Source organism: Vanessa atalanta, chromosome 3, assembly GCF_905147765.1.
Source record: "Vanessa atalanta chromosome 3, ilVanAtal1.2, whole genome shotgun sequence".
Lineage (NCBI taxonomy): Eukaryota > Metazoa > Arthropoda > Insecta > Lepidoptera > Nymphalidae > Vanessa > Vanessa atalanta.
The window spans coordinates 3,607,837-3,624,376 of record NC_061873.1 but is presented as its reverse complement, the minus strand read 5'-3'; the positions used below and the strand labels follow the sequence as shown (position 1 = coordinate 3,624,376).

General features: G+C 31.2%; 3 protein-coding genes across 3 annotated transcripts; 2 read left to right on the top strand and 1 right to left on the bottom strand.

Moving 5' to 3' along the window:
* The first annotated feature begins 57 nt into the window (after window positions 1-57).
* LOC125076878 (ATP synthase mitochondrial F1 complex assembly factor 2) lies at window positions 58-3,955 on the top strand. Its single transcript, XM_047688603.1, has 6 exons — window positions 58-254; window positions 330-523; window positions 627-737; window positions 1,919-2,096; window positions 2,922-3,037; window positions 3,546-3,955. The coding sequence occupies exons 1-6, from the start codon at window positions 143-145 to the stop codon at window positions 3,693-3,695; spliced, it is 861 nt and encodes a 286-aa protein (XP_047544559.1). The 5' UTR covers window positions 58-142; the 3' UTR covers window positions 3,696-3,955.
* Window positions 3,956-4,321: 366 nt separating this feature from the next.
* On the top strand, window positions 4,322-9,485 carry LOC125077114. Its single transcript, XM_047688919.1, has 5 exons — window positions 4,322-4,752; window positions 5,099-7,784; window positions 7,914-8,149; window positions 8,223-8,728; window positions 9,062-9,485. Exons 2-5 carry the CDS (start codon window positions 5,104-5,106, stop codon window positions 9,392-9,394), a joined length of 3,756 nt encoding a protein of 1,251 aa, XP_047544875.1. The 5' UTR covers window positions 4,322-4,752; window positions 5,099-5,103; the 3' UTR covers window positions 9,395-9,485.
* A 1,776-nt stretch (window positions 9,486-11,261) lies between these two features.
* Window positions 11,262-12,393, bottom strand: LOC125076990 (small nuclear ribonucleoprotein-associated protein B). Its single transcript, XM_047688758.1, has 2 exons — window positions 12,263-12,393; window positions 11,262-12,012 (listed from the first exon to the last, which is right to left on the bottom strand). The coding sequence occupies exons 1-2, from the start codon at window positions 12,263-12,265 to the stop codon at window positions 11,449-11,451; spliced, it is 567 nt and encodes a 188-aa protein (XP_047544714.1). The 5' UTR covers window positions 12,266-12,393; the 3' UTR covers window positions 11,262-11,448.
* Window positions 12,394-16,540: the final 4,147 nt, after the last annotated feature.

Here is a 16,540-nt window from a genome sequence, read left to right as displayed (position 1 = left end):
TGATTAAAGACAATATAGAATAAAGGATTTGGCAACTGTATTTATGTCATTCAAAATTGAATATTGAAATATTATTTTGTAAACATACAAGTTTCAAAATAACCTTAAAAATAGTTTTTCGTTATTGATTTAGGTTTCAAAAATGGTAAACCCAATCAATATAGGTTTAAAAATGTTTAGATCTATAAATATAATTCAAAAGTCGAACATATTAAATCAAAGTATTAATAATGTTGTAAAAAATCGATATTACGGTAATTACTCAATATTATAACTATACTAAATACAAAATAAAATGTTTTGAAATCTTTATTTTATATACTTTTCAGCTACACATAAAAGATTTTTTCGGCGGACCGATATAGTTCAAAATGAAAAAAATTGGGAGGTAACCTTGGACCATCGACGTTTGAAAACCCCCAATGGTCGTGTATTAACTGTAAATAATGAACCTCTTGCTAGAGCCATAGCGATAGAATGGGATGCACAAATTGAACACATAGCTCGGCCAACAATGCATTTGGTATGTTTTTTAAAATTTATAATTTCCTGTAGTAAACATACATATAAAATTAAAAAAAGATATCGCAAAACAAATGAAGTAATATATTTTATTTTATCTTCAGACAGCTTTATGCAATACATCATTAGATAATCCAGGGAAGCTGAGTTCTCATGATATAACTAGTTACCTACTTGATTTTATTGCAACGGACACATTACTTTTTCATTCAGAGGTCAGTATATATTATATTTAATTTAAAATACTTTATTGCAAAACATATATTGTATTTTGCTAATATAATTTATTCATAAATTGCTTTGAAATATACTAAATACTAAATAGTGATGTACATATAACTGAAAACATGTAGTATTACTACATTATTATGACCGATTTTGAAATATCTGTTGTTAAATATGGATTTAGAAACTATGGACATTATATTGTGTAAATGCATTGCTGTTAGTACGATAATAGAAACTCTCATTAGCATCAGAGATTGTCTGTCACCTGCACCTAGCCAAACAACAATAATAAAGCTGAAAATATTGTAGTTAAATTTTAAATAATATAAACAACCTAGTATTTGATTCAATGAAATTGATCATTGCTGCTACCCAAAATGTCAAATTCAACGTTTATTCACTATTAACTTAACTTATTTTCAACTTACTTATTGAGTCTCAAAAATCTACTGAGGGTTCAGAAATAAATACTTCAGACATGAGAACCTATGGGCTGGTGACATTATTGTGATCTATTTATAAAACCGAAGAAATGTTGACCAAAGAGCAACTGTCAGAAATTTAACTGAAATTGGGTAGAATCTCATCAGTCAGAATTCAGAAGGCACAGAATCTTAATTGCGAAATAAAAAAGATGGGTTAATATTTCAAGAGCAACCTTTGAATATTACCAAGCTGACCAAGAATTTTGCCCCGATTCATGAACATGGGTGCAACTGTAAAATTTTTATTGCCTTGGTCAAGTAATTGTCCTTCGTAAACTGATGCAAATATTTTTGACAATGATTTTTTCAAGGGAATTGTACAAGTGATACAGAACATAGTTAATACCTAGAAGAAGGAGCAACTATTAAACAATCTTACCACACACACTTAAAAAAAAAATGCAATCATTCATCAATACATGGAATTTAATCATTAATTTAAAATACATAGGCAGACTTACAAATCTATATAGTGTTTATGATTGTCAGTAATATTTCACTTTTACAAAAATACTAAGTATGACTGCCAGCAGTCATACTTAGTATTTTTAGATCTGATGAGTGAGTAAATATCACCCACCTATTCAGACGTGCCTATAACAATAACTCCAATCTCTACTAGACTAGTATTTTTAATTATTTATGTGATTGTCACTGTATAATATAGCCATTTTTCATTGTAGGAAGAAGAATTGAAAGAATTACAAGAACAAAAGTGGGTCCCTGTCTTGGAATGGTTTAATAAACGGTTTGGAATAAAACAAGAAATATCTAGAGATCTCATGCCTCCACCTGTGTCCACAGAAACAAGAGCAGTTTTAGCAAGACATTTCTTGTCCTATGACTTTCCAGCTTTAAATGGTTTGTGAACAACAATTGAATATAGATAGCATTTCCTTAATTAAACAAACTAGGTATTTTATAACAAGAAAAATATGATGATATTAGATAATGTCCGACAGAAAGTTCGGTTTCGGTTGAGTTTTGGCAAAAAAATGTGTTTCGGTTTCGGTCGTAAAAACCAGTTTCGGTCGGACACTAATATTAGTGTATTAAGTAACTATGCATTCGCTTTTTATAATTAAATATAATAATACTAGTTGTCTAATTTAAAAAAAAAAAACTGTTAACTAGATAATATTCTTGCAATCGCATGTAATGGTGCCTATACTATTTGAATTAGAAGAACTAGAATCATTTCATTATGGACTTACAGGTTTTCAGCCTTATGACTGCAGACCTATGAGTTTTGACAACCCATAAGTGTTAAATAAATTTTATTGTGTTCTCCTAACAATAATGTTCTCGACTGTTAAAACTGTCGTACCTCGGAGAGCTAGTAAAGCCGTAGGACGTATTTCTCTTCTTATGGTATCCCATCAGACAATGAGAGTGAAGACATATGATGTTTACCTGTGTTTGTCCACTTACTTGTCCAATACAAGATCTCTTGTTTAGTCAGCTTGGCCTTGAGATTGACTTCAATCAAGATTACATTACGTTTAATTATTACCACAATAAAAAAATGAGCCATCTCAATGCCTAGTGCCTTTATAAGTATATCTACACACACAGCTAATGTAACAACCATATAAAATTATTTTAACGGCCTCGTTGGTCACTAGACCAGTTTATATATACCTAGATTCTAAGATGTGGTTTGTTTTATTTATTATTGTTTTACAGCTATGTGCTTTGGTATAGAAGCTCTCAAGTCGCCAATACTAATGCTGGCCTGTGTCGATAGATTTTTGGTTCCACAAGAAGCTGTATTGTTGGCAAGACTGGAGGAGGAATATCAGGTTTGTAAAAAAATGATAGTAGCATTTTTAACTTCATATATATATTTGTCTATAAAATCAAAGTAATTTCTTTCGAAGTGTCCCAAAATCGTCTACTTAGCATAATTCGATTAAGTTATCATTTACGGTATTTATTATTTCACAATGTACTTAAATTTATATATTTCTTTAAATGTATGTACAAAGTGCTACGACAGCAAAAAAAAGGCTAATAAAGCATAGTATTAGGAAATACCGTATTCTTTATGTATTCAAAATATCCCTAAAAGATCGCTTATATCTGTAAATTTTGAGATCCTAATTCGGCAGACAAAGTTTAGGTGATTTTTATTATAATGATTCGCTTAACATTTTCAAACGACGTACTGCTACACTATTATAGCAGTTTCATTAAATTATTTAACTTTTTTTTTCTTTCAACTTTTGTTAAAGAAAATGCGAAAGTTGTTAATGTAGTGACCGATTTTATTTAATATTTTATATATTAAAAGATGATGTCTTGTCTTAGGTCCTCCGATGGGGACGAGTTCCGTGGGCTCATGAACTCAACCAAGCGGAGATGACCGCCCGCGTGGCCGCTTCCCTACTCGTCATACAAAGCTCTAGCGAACGACACTCAGCCGCTGCTAAAAAGTCTCAAGGAGATCAAAGCACATGATTATGTTTTATTTTAAAAGATTAGAAAAATAGAAAACATTTCATTATTAGTGAATAAATTTTTTTATGTGGTGAAAATTACTCCCTTCCCAGAAATATTCTGATGTAACCTTTTTGGACAACTGCTATTTTTACGAAATTACTGACGACATGGTTAAGAATGATTATTCAATAGTTTATCCTGTGCACCTTATTAGATTTTAGCTTTTAACTGTAGAGTTTCAATTTTGTTATCAAATCAAAATATACTTTATTCAAGCAGGCTTTTACAAGCACTTTGATTCGTCATTTAACAAACTATTTAAAGTAAAGTAAAGCTACCACCGTTTCGGAATGTAGATTCTACTGAGAAGAACCGGCAAGAAACTCAGTAGTTACTTTTTTTCAACATCTGAAAATACCTGTTGCTATTCTAGGTTCATCTGATGTATCTTTCTTACTAGTATAAGACAACTCGACAGCGTACCAATAATTTCTTTGAATGGTAATACTTTATTTTATTAAAGTACTACAAGCACTTACAAATCAAAAAAAAAATGCACTCCATTAGATATCATACTATATTTCTAAAGACAAAGACGCAACGCCTACCGACTTCGTCGACTAATTGCACACTTGTATTACAATTGGTGATATCATCAATTTTTCTTCATTTGTAAATAAATAAGCTATTACTTTATACTTAATACAGTGTCGGGAAGTGTCCAAATTTAAGTGAGGTCAGGCGTAAGAGAATGAATAGAAATAGCAAAAACCGAATCGCGAAGTTCCGCTAAATTTAGCTGGGCGGGCGGAGTGATGCGGCGCGCGAGTCGATACGGAGCGCGACCTCGCTTTGTATTCCACAGCGCTCGACTCGTTATTGACAATACAGACGTTAAAATCGTCAATTGATTTTGTATTTTGTTTGAAATATCGTAAAAAATTAAAGGAAGTGCAATAATGAAATAATTTAAATTTTACAACTAATTGTTGGTGCTCAGCGAAGTGGAGATTAATATGTTCTAGTTTAGGAATAGCGTACCACTCCTCGTATCCATTTATCTTTAAGATAGTATGTGAGTATATTAATGTAAATATTTGTCTTTATTACATATAAAAAAAAACCGTTATTAAATTTTCACCTATATTTTTATCACGCATATTCATTTTAGTTATCCGATTAACTAAGCCGCATAGTTCATCTCAGAATTTCTTGTTTGTGACCTATATAAGACTAATAAACTCAATTAAAGTAGATCTCCAATATTAAGTGGCTTGTGAATATATTAGAGTTACCTACTAGAATAGGCTATTTAGATCTTGAACAGATCAAGATACGAAATTTTATAATTAAATAGAATGTTTTGAAGCAACCATATAATAATTTACAGAAAATATTTAAATAACAAATGAATGTTTCAGAGGTGATGATCGGCGACGTAGAAGGAGAGGCACCGCGCCTTCGCCCCCTATCCGGAGGGATTTGGACACTCTTCTCTTGGCTACGACGTTCAGAGCGCTCTATTTCGGATGAAAGCATTAACAGTGTAGGATCTGATCGTACAGTTGCCAGTTTTGATTTCTTAGCTCCATTTCATTATAAGCACGTGAACCCTCTTATTTTACCGCAAAGTCCTCTCACTGATACTTACAAAAAAAGACTTCACGAGAGAAATCTTCAACGGCAATACGACCGTGGTCTTAGCTTGCGTAGAAAATACGGTCTCTATACAGAAGAAGGATTAGGTTACGACGCCTTTAGTCTACCACCAGCCCGAAAAATACCCAAAGATCCTTTACAAAACAGACAACGACGTGCCATAAGCGAGAGTACCATCCAACCACGAGCTGCTTACGTGCCGGGAAAGCGGCGTGCTCCTTTACCACCCACAGCTGTTATTTCAACTTCCTTACCTCGAAATTATAAAAGAAAGAGGCCCGCACCTAAGCCCCCAGTAAAATTAACGGAACATAACAAAGAAAACGACGACATAAAAGAAAAGATTCAAATGAGTTCAAAGGCTATTTTTGATCAACATTCTTGCGACAGTAACAATAAGATAGCTGACTATAAAACAAACAAAAATACGAAAAAAGATAATTCAAGTAAAGAAATTAAATTAAGATCAGAAAAAAGTTTTCTTAAACAAATTTTTGATGGTAAAAAAAGAAACTCAGCAATAGATACAAATTATATTAAAGTACTTCCTAGCATAAGTGAATTAGATAAACAAGCGGCTGAAATAATACAAAATAAGAAGTTATTGCACACCGAATCAGAATCTCAGAGCGAGGGGAACTGGATTTGTACAATTTGCTTGAGAAAATATAACGCAACTATAATATCTTGTATGTACTGTGGGAAAGGAAATTCTTATAAACCCAATAAACCTGATATAAAAACATCGACAGTCGGTTCTAATATGTGTACACAAACAGAAAACAATGCGTTCAAATCAAATAATAGAAATGAAATTGACGAAAAGAAACAACTTAAAAAGATGTTAAAGGAAATGAAAGATTCGCTGCCTAAAAAATCTAAGAATTATGAAGGGAATTGTGTTAAAAACAAGCAAACAATAACAACAGCAACGGAGATACCAACATTACGAATAGGATCGACAGTTAGAAATCATAAAAATAGTACCCAAGGCACGCGCGTGGAAAATTATTTTGAAAAAGAATCTGAAAGAAGACTCAAAATTCAAAGTGCAAAAGATATGTTTTTAACAGCTCAACCGTCTTCTTCGAAACAAATACCTTCCACTTCAAAATATATAGATGATAACGAGAAAGTTATGAAAATGGAATCACACCATGTTATCAAGAATTCTAGCAAAGATGACGAAGTTCAAACGCCATCTTCAAGTTCATTTAATGATAATGTTCAAAAACAATTACTCCACAATGAAATATCTCCATTACTAATAAAATCAATTGAACAAAAACAGCTAAAAAACGCTAATGATGAAACAAGATTAAATTTAAATGGTGTTTTACCTCAGATAATAGACAAAAATAAAATGTTAACTTCTTCAGATCGGCTCATTACTAAGTCGGCTTTCGAAAAAGAATTGTCGTCATTAACAGAGGAACGAAAAATTGCTTCGAAAGAAAATCCTATCAATCAACCTACACCAAATATTACAGATTTAAAAATCGCTCATAAAAATACAGAAAAAAGTAACAGTGTATCTGAAAAACATCAACTGAATAACGAGGAAAATTTCATAAAAAATAAAGCGGCGACTGAAATTTCAAGAAATGTGAAGGTGGATGAAAATTTTACACAAAAATCTGAATTAAAGATAAAGTCAGATTTTATAACAAACAATAATAAGCTTCATTTAGTTGATGTGAATTTACATAAAAAAGTACAAAAAATGGACAACAGTACAAATAATAACTTGCATATACCTTTAAAAATATCATCTTTGTTAAATCCGTTTTATAGTCCCAAATATAATAATCCAGATGATGACAAGAACGTTTCTGAAAAAGATAACATTAAGAAGTTAGTATTTGAACAAAAACTAAATTCGGAAAATCAAAATAATATATTTTCTCTAAAATTACCGTCTACAAGCTCAACAACTACTAATCACTTAAAAAATGAGGTTCCAAAAAGGGAAGAAACTATAATTGGAGAATCAAAACAAGGAGAAGTAGATACGCCAACAGTAAATATTATTTCAACTGCAATAACTTCTATTAATAATTTAGATCATCATGCTCGACGTAGGGATTTAATAAATCAACTTGAGCAGTCAATTGCTAATGGTGACGAACAAACAGCTGCGGCAGCTGCAGCTAAACTTGCAAAACTGAAATTATCATGTTCTGTACTCTCATTCTCATCACAAATAGTAGGTGGGCCTCGTCTTACAGCAAATAAAAAGGAATATTTTGAAGGGAGTTTAAATGATAAAAAACTAGATCAACCTCAAGTAAATCAAGAATCAATTGTGAAAACAGAAAAAAAAGCTATATTAACACAAGAATCATCAAAATTGACAAATGTATTGACCAATAATACACCTGTAGATGGGATTATTGTAGATAAGCCAGTAGCATCAACATCTTTACAAAAACAAGATGAAATACTTCCGTGAGTAATAATTTGCTGCTAATTTTGCTCAATTTGCATGATTTTATTAAATTGCCACAGACATAGCTATAATAAGAAATGATATAATTCTATAATGTTCCAAAGTAAAAACAGTTTATATTATTTTAGAATTGATGTTTGGATTGAAGATAAAGATGCAACAAGGGGACCAATTCGTTTGCTCGTCACTAGGAAAGCAGTGGTGGGAGAATTAAAACGGCAAGCAGAAAAGTCGTTAGGGCTTCAAATTAGCATGCAACGCTGGATTATTGGCAAAACACTTTGTTCCAATGACAATACACCTCTCATTGCACTTGCTGGCCCCGATCTCGTTGCTCCATTTTATTTGTGCCTGGTTGAGACCGGTGAGTGACAATTTTATAAACTTCAAACACTTTTGTATTCAGGTCTTTTAATCGTTTTATAACTATTTTTTAGATATAAATAAAGAAAAAATCGATGAAACTAAAATTGAAATTGATAAAAATAACGATATTAATAAAGCGAAAAACAAAGACTCTAGCGATGTTTACACAGAATTGATGAAGTTAGAACAACAAGCTCTTGTTCCTAACTCTGAAGTATTCGATTGTGGGGTTTGTATTGAGCAATGTGCCATTGGTGAAGGCGTTGTACTTAGGGAATGTATACATACATTTTGTAGGGAATGTCTCGCTGATGTCGTCCGTCACTGTACGGAACCAGTAGTTTCATGTCCAGCTATAGCTTGTCATGGGACTATTCAAGAACGCGAAATACGCGCACTGCTCTCTCCAGAAGATTATGAGAAATGGCTAGCAAGAAGCTTAGCTGCAGCAGAAAGTGGTACACGAAATACATTTCATTGTCGTACACGGGATTGTACAGGTTGGGCCTTTTGTGAACCTGGGGTTCGAAGATTTCCATGTCCCGTATGTAATCACACCAACTGTTTACCGTGCCAGGTACTTATATTTATTCTAATATTTTTAGTTATAAAATTAATTTCCTATGAAGTAGTAATTACCTTTAAAGCTCGTTTAAAAGGTAAAAAACAGATATCGAGGTTCAGAAGTTCTAATCCTGTGAGTTGTCGTTGTCGAGATGGATTTCCATATCATCGGATTATGAAAGTAATCTCGAGTTCACCTGTGTTCGCGCACATACTTGTGCACCGATAGATCAGTATCACTTTAGTTAACTTGTTTTGAGATTTGCTACCGAGACTCAATCAGGATATCAAACATAATAATTTTACTAAAAAAAATGTTTTAATACTATTGTTTCTTTATTTATAGGCTGTTCACGACGGTGAAACTTGTGATCAATATCAAATTAAGCTGCGTGCAGCTGTAACTGCTGTTGAATCTGATCAAACTGATGTAGGAACTCAGGCTTTGCTGAAATCTTTAATAGAACGTGGTGAAGCACTCGAGTGTCCTGAATGTAAGGCTATTATTACGAAAAAATGGGGCTGCGATTGGATAAAGTGTTCCGCGTGTAAAACTGAGATATGTTGGGTAACGAAAGGACGACGCTGGGGTCCAGGTGGCAAGGGTGACACTACTGGAGGATGTCGTTGTGGAATTGACGGAAAACGATGCCATCCCTCGTGTGGTTATTGTCATTAAATTATTTATTATATTATTCAGTGTTGTATTTTGTTATAACTGTATCATTGTGTGAATCAATATAAATTTATATAAAGATTATAATTTATTACATTATAAAAAATTTTTCGTTGTTTAACTATTTTTCCTTTAATATCAACCAGAGCAGAAAAACATATTCCAGCGTTTGAGTTCATTTTATTCTGTATTCATGTCACCGATTTTCTCATGCAGCTTGCAGTTTTAATGTAAACTTTCATTATTTTAAGTAAAATTTCATAAATAATTGGCAGCCAAAATGAATTATTATAAAGACAATTTCCTTTTCTTTTAATATTTTTTAAGTAAAAAGGACTGAAAGAACTTTTTTATTTCATTTAAACAGCTTTAAATATATCTCAAACTAACTTTTTTTATAAAAATACAAAAAAAAAGAAACAATATTTTACAGTCATATAGTGTTTCATTTTTAAGCATATTGAGATTGGACAAATTTACAAAATATTGCTATTGAGTCATGATGGCACAGTGGTAATGTCATGAATCATACCTGATTATTTTGAGCTCAAAACCAGGGCACCACTGAATTTTACTTTATTTTTATAATTCATCTCATGCTCTGCAGTGAAGGAAAACATTGTAAGGAAACTTTGATGTGGTAGATGAGAATTTGCCAACTGTATCCACAATCCTTCATTAGAGTAGCGTGGTAGAGTAAGCTCCGAATCTCCTCTGAAAAGGGAGCAAGGGGCCATCAACCAGCAGTGGAACATTAATAGGCTTGTTACTGTTCTTTTCCCTTTTAGATATATTGAATTGTGACTGATTCTGCACATTGAATATTTTTTGGAATATTTTATTGTAAATCATTTAAGGAAACAGAGATCAAATATACAATTTTTATAAGTCTGTCTGTTACCATCTTATGTATAATTCTCTAGACAAATTTGATGATATTAGACATTGTGATAATTATTTCGGTCAACATATAGTGAAACTATTGTGTGGGATTACATTCCCAATGAAAAAGAAAAAACACTGATTATAGCAAATTTCACTAAGAAACATATTTTAAATTAGCATGATGTTTTACTTCCACTTCTGTTAGGTTTGAGGATTTTTTACTATTCCATGTAAATAATAATGCTTAATAAATTGTATGACATATACTTTGTTAAGAGTCACTGGTTAAAGTTGTAGGAGTAACTGCTAAAACTTGAAATATTATACAGTGCAACTTTAATATAACATACCTCAATATACCAAATTCCTCTATTTAACAAATTCTTCGTAATCCCCTTGAACCCTCCATAAGAGTCAATGTAAAATATCCCTTTACATTACGAACATTTTTTTGCAAGAAAGCTCTTTATAACAATTTTTCAACTATTAACAAAAAGTATAAATAGCTCAAATTTGCCAATCCGAAACCTTAGTCACAATTGTGTCAAATAATTTGACAAAAATGTGTTATCACATATTAGTAGAAATTGTAACAAGATAAATACGTAATGTGAGATGAATAAAACTGTATTTTTACCTTTTTATAACAAATTTTAGACCAACCTAACCTCAACGAAACAAACCTCAGTTTAACGAAATACTTGATATAACGACTATTTACTTATTCCCTTCTGATTTGTTATATCGAGGTTGCACTGTATTGTAGTTTGTTATAAATTAAAAAAAATAGATGGGGAAAGATAACTTGCTTAGCCATCACACATTATGCATGAATACTCTACTAAAATGTTAATTATTAACTTCAATTTTATTTTATTTCATTATATTCACCAAAAATATTACTTACAAGTATTTAAGGAACATTAATAGATGTCAATATATATTGATAAATTATTGGGAATATATTATGTAATAAAAAGCATTATTCAGTACTTATCTGTAATTATAAGTCCTTAACTATTGTATTATCTGGAAAAATACTCAGTGTTATTTATTATCTAATTTTTTTACATTTCCCATTAATGCAATGAACTAGTCAATATAGTAGACCGTCTTCACTTATTAACTTTGTTTTTCACTTAAAATTGAATAAACACCACTGCACAAACACATTAATAGCGCCGCATTCCAGGAGGACCGCGACTACCAGGGCCACCTCTACCCATTCCTGGTGGAGCACCCATCATACCAGGAGGAGGGCCTCCCATCATAGGGCCACCTCGCATTTGAGGAGGCGCTGATAATTGTCCTCGAGCACCAGGGGCCATATGTTGTTGAGATGGTCCTCCGACACCACGAGCTGGACCTTGTAAGCCTGGTGGGGCTCCTCCAAGTCCAACGCCGCGACCTGCTGCTCTGCCAGCTCCTGGCCCGCCCATAGCACCAGGTAGTGGGACCCGAGGCAAACCTTCTTCAGGTGGCGGAGGTCCTTCAATTGTTAGAGACACTATATTCTCACCACGTAGTAGTACAAAACCTAGAGTTCTTTTTTCTTCTCGGTCTGCAGTTTTGCTATTTTTTGATTTGATTTTTCTAAATTCTTCGCAGTCTCCCAATATTAAATTCATATGCTTGTCAAATGCTTTAAAAGTTCCAATAAAAGTACGTGAATCTTGTAGAATTACCCTTACTCGATAATTTATATGCTGTTGCATCTTATTATTCTTTCCGATCGTCTGAAAATGTCATGATATAAGTTTAAAAAATGTTTGATTACAAATAAATATTGCGATTTTTTTGTTTATGTTCATGGAAATATATTATAATCTTAACAAATATTATAAAAACAACATTGTTAGAATACATTCAACAATTTAACGAATACATTTAGGAATGTTTTAATCCAGTTTCAAAGTTTAATTTTAAAAAATATTGCTATAGAATAATAGGTAAAACAAACTGCATTAAGAAAAATAGTGATCTTACCATTTTTAAAAATCGATTAGTTAAAAGATTAGAGATGAAAATTAGGCGATTTATTAGCGCCAAAACAATACCATAAAGACAAGACGCTGTTTTAACCGGGTAGAAACGTCAAAACCAAAACTACAAAACAAATATGGTGGATATGGCATAGATAAAATACAATAATACTTTGTTAGTTATTCGTTATATTTTGATTAATTTAATATTTTTTTCATAATAATAATAATTTCATAAAAATATTTGCTTGTTTTATTTAATAAAGCATACACATAGTTTATTTTTAGTCTTCATAATTTTATAGCAATAAATAACGCCACCTTGGGTGTATCTAGTGAACCTTTAGTACCTACTTTCAACTTTATAAAATCATTTCTGGGCGCTGGCAAATGGCTAGTGGTATTTACTCGGTGGTAGTGTTATGTGCAAACCTGCTGGCTACTACATATTCATCATATATTAATTCGCCAAATAGCAGTACTTAGGATTGTTGTGTAAGGTTGGATATGAGGAATGATTACAATTTATTACAGTTCCAATGTCTATGGAAGTCTATGTAATGAGCATTCATCAGCCATTTGTCAGTCTGCGTAGGTTTGAGATATATGATATAAAAAGTGTGTATGTGCAATTCACACACAGTAGAAGTGAAACTTAATAAAAAAATATATTTATTTATTTGTCACTTGGCCATGACGTATTTTCGTTTTATCGAGTCTCAAATCACAAAGATTTAAAAAAGTATTACTTCAAAAAAACACGCTCAATTACCGTGTTCGAGCCTTCGAATACGGACTATACAGATGGAGTTCGACGTAGAATTTTACTACCTCTAACAAAATACTAAAAATTTATTGCTTATTTAATGGCAGTATCTCTATCGCCCTAGCAGAATCTACATCATAATAAATAAGTAAATTAGTAATCGTGTCTGTTACAATCACTTTAATGCTTAAATTACTGATTTGAAAAAGTTCATTCTAAAAGTATCAATTCTGTTTTATTATGTAATGTACTTACATTTTTATTGACTATGGCAATTCATATCTCAGATTATATATATATATAATAAAAGGCATAATGAGCGCTTGGATCATTATAGTGACACAAAAAATATAATTAGTTGGTGCTAACTTAAGGGTTTTTTTTTACTTTTATATAAATTACTTATATCGATTAATAAAACAATTTTGATCGAATAATTAAGAACAGTCAAAAAAATAAATAATAGTTGACCTTCAGAATAACTAAACACATCCATTGTTTTTAGCATCTATACATAATGTAAAACAAAGTCGCTTTCCACTGTCAGTAGACTTAAATCTCTTAAGCTACGAAACGGATTTTAATGCGGTTTCATCAAAAAATACAGATTTAAAAGAAAGATTTGTATGTATTATATATGAATATTATATTAGACAAAAACCGAGAATTTCAACTTTTCTAGATGGAAATTAACTCTTTATAAAAATAATTATATTGTTATTATTTTAAGATGCTATTAGTTTTATGATTATATAGGCAATGAGGTAAGATCATTGACATAATATATTCTACGATAGATAAAACTTTCATGTAAATAATTTGTTCAAATATTGCAGCCCGCACTGAACTTTAGTTCTACCTCATACCATATATTAATAATAAGAGAATAGTTTTCTCGAGACCAAAACGTCGTAAGCGTATAAAACTTCATGGCGTTTACGCTTTTTATTAAAACAATATTTCGTTACTGTTTCCTAAAGATTCGGCAAAGTATTGGAAGACGTCGTCTTGAAATAAATAAATTTGGGGGTTTATGTAGACTCTCCGGTGCCCACGACGCTGAGTGCGCCCTATTATCCATACCCACTAAAAAAAACATTGCTTGATTAATATATTTTTATTTATAATACAACTTTATTTTACTTTACTACTTATATCCACTTTAATTTGACTTTCAGAGTTTCTATAACAACTTCGTCGACGTTATAAATGCAATTTTTAAATCCATAACAAATACCATAAACTATACAAGCTCTCGACCAAAGATATCGCGTCAAATCGATGTCAAACTCAAAAGGTTTTCCACTAGTCGGTTGGTTCCAAATATCGGACATTGAATAGTTGACATACTATTGATTTAGCTTAATAAAAACGATTTTGTTTGTAATACACATAAAAAGAATAATATAGTAATAGTATTTCCAATTAATTTACTAAGTCGTTATTTTAGTTGAAAAATGCGTGCAAGTGCTAAAATGACAACTATACGCACTACGCGTATAGTTGTCATTTTTAAATATCGGGTACAGTTATAACGAAGAGATTTAATATCTATAAAGAGGCTATGGAAAGAATTAATGTCATAGAAAAACTGTGATCTCGTATGTTAGTAGCGCCATCTAACATGATATAGCTAAACTGGAGCGACTATTCACTATAGGAATAGGAACCATCTCAATCAAACATAACCAGCAAATGTTATATAATTATTTATATAAATTGTTTAATTGTAATTACCGAATTACGAAAATAAACCAAAGTTAGGTCCAGTTACTTTACTATAAGGAGATTTATGATTTATGCGCAATTCCGCATATTTTCTTGGTAAAAACTTTTCTATTGGTAGACACAGACATAAGTGTATTATCTATGACACAGACTATGGACTAGTGTTGCATATCGATAGTCCACTATCGATAGTATTGTCACGTGTCAATACTATCGATAGTATCGATACTATCGATAGTTTCCCATGAGCAATACTATTGATACTATCGATAGTTTTGCAAAAACCATGACTTTTAACCTAAACTATCGATAGTATCGATAGTTTTGTGCTATCGATAGCCAGTGATTTCCGATAGTATTGCTTTCTCAAGATAAGTAATTTAGTAGGCCAACTATAGTGTATATTTAAATAAATGAAATTAAATTTACCACAACATTTGTTTTTAGAATAAAGACATTTTGTGCGGAATAAGGAATAATGAAAAATTTTAATGTGAAAAATGTTATCAACATTTTTTGTGTTTGATTTAAGTATAAACATTATAAATAATCATAACATTAAAAAATCTTTTATTAGGTTGGTGTCATTACAATGAAACTTTTTTGTAGTAATCTTGAGTCTAGCGATTAGAATACATTACGAATACATTACTTACACTAAAAAACCAATACTATCAAAAAATCGCTGGCTATCGATAGTCCAAAACTATCGATACTATCGATAGTAGCAATAGTATTGCTACTACCAATGGTATTGCTTAGCGATACTATCGATAGTATCGATAGTTTTGCCACTATCGATAGTATTACTCACGGAGAGCTATCGATACTATCGATAATATCGATAGTATTGATCAAAACGATACTATCGATAGTACTATCGATATCCTGAATAGTTTTCGAGGTCAACTATCGATAGTCAAACTATCGATAGTTCTGCAACGCTGCTATGGACACAGATGCGGCTTGACCTCCAGATGTACGAAACAAGACTGAGCGACATTTGACCACTAGGACAATAATTAATTTATTGGATTGTATTTGCTATTGTTAAATAGCTTTTAATATCTTTAAATAATAGACTTAAAAAGTTATTCTAATAAAACTATTGTCATTTTTAATAAATTTTTTTGTAATATAAAATCAACCGTAATATGTGTCAGGAGAATAAAAAAATAAAACATCTCGTTTATTCTTTGTAGGCTTCTTTATCTATTTATTAATTAATTGTGTTAATTTAACTCATATTAAGCGTGGATATTGTGCAATAATAATTATTGAACTATATTAAAGTCGTGCTGTGACACATATTTACAATAAATTAAGACAATAATACATTTTGCTCTATTTATGGATTTGTATTTATTGTATTTCTATTTATCCACTCTGTCAAACCAGTTATTTATTATTCTATTTTTGACATTTGCCTTAGTTAACTTTAAAATGCATGATAAAAAAATATGGAAATTGCAATAAATATAAATACCTATATATATATATAAATCTAAAATAATTGTTTTCGTGATAGGATCATTAGAGGAAAATCTTTTATTTCTACACGAATAAATTTAACAATCCTAAACACCTATATATTTTGGAAAGAATCTAAAAGTTTTCTAAGAGTTTTGGAAATCTAACATAGTAAATTGAACAACTAAATACTTAAAGGTTTTATTACATTAGATATGTATAATTTTATGCGATATTATAAAAATCTCTAAAATTGAATTCCAAGCTTTTTAATTTTATTGGTATTTCTTATTTATCATTAATAATGTCGCAATGAAA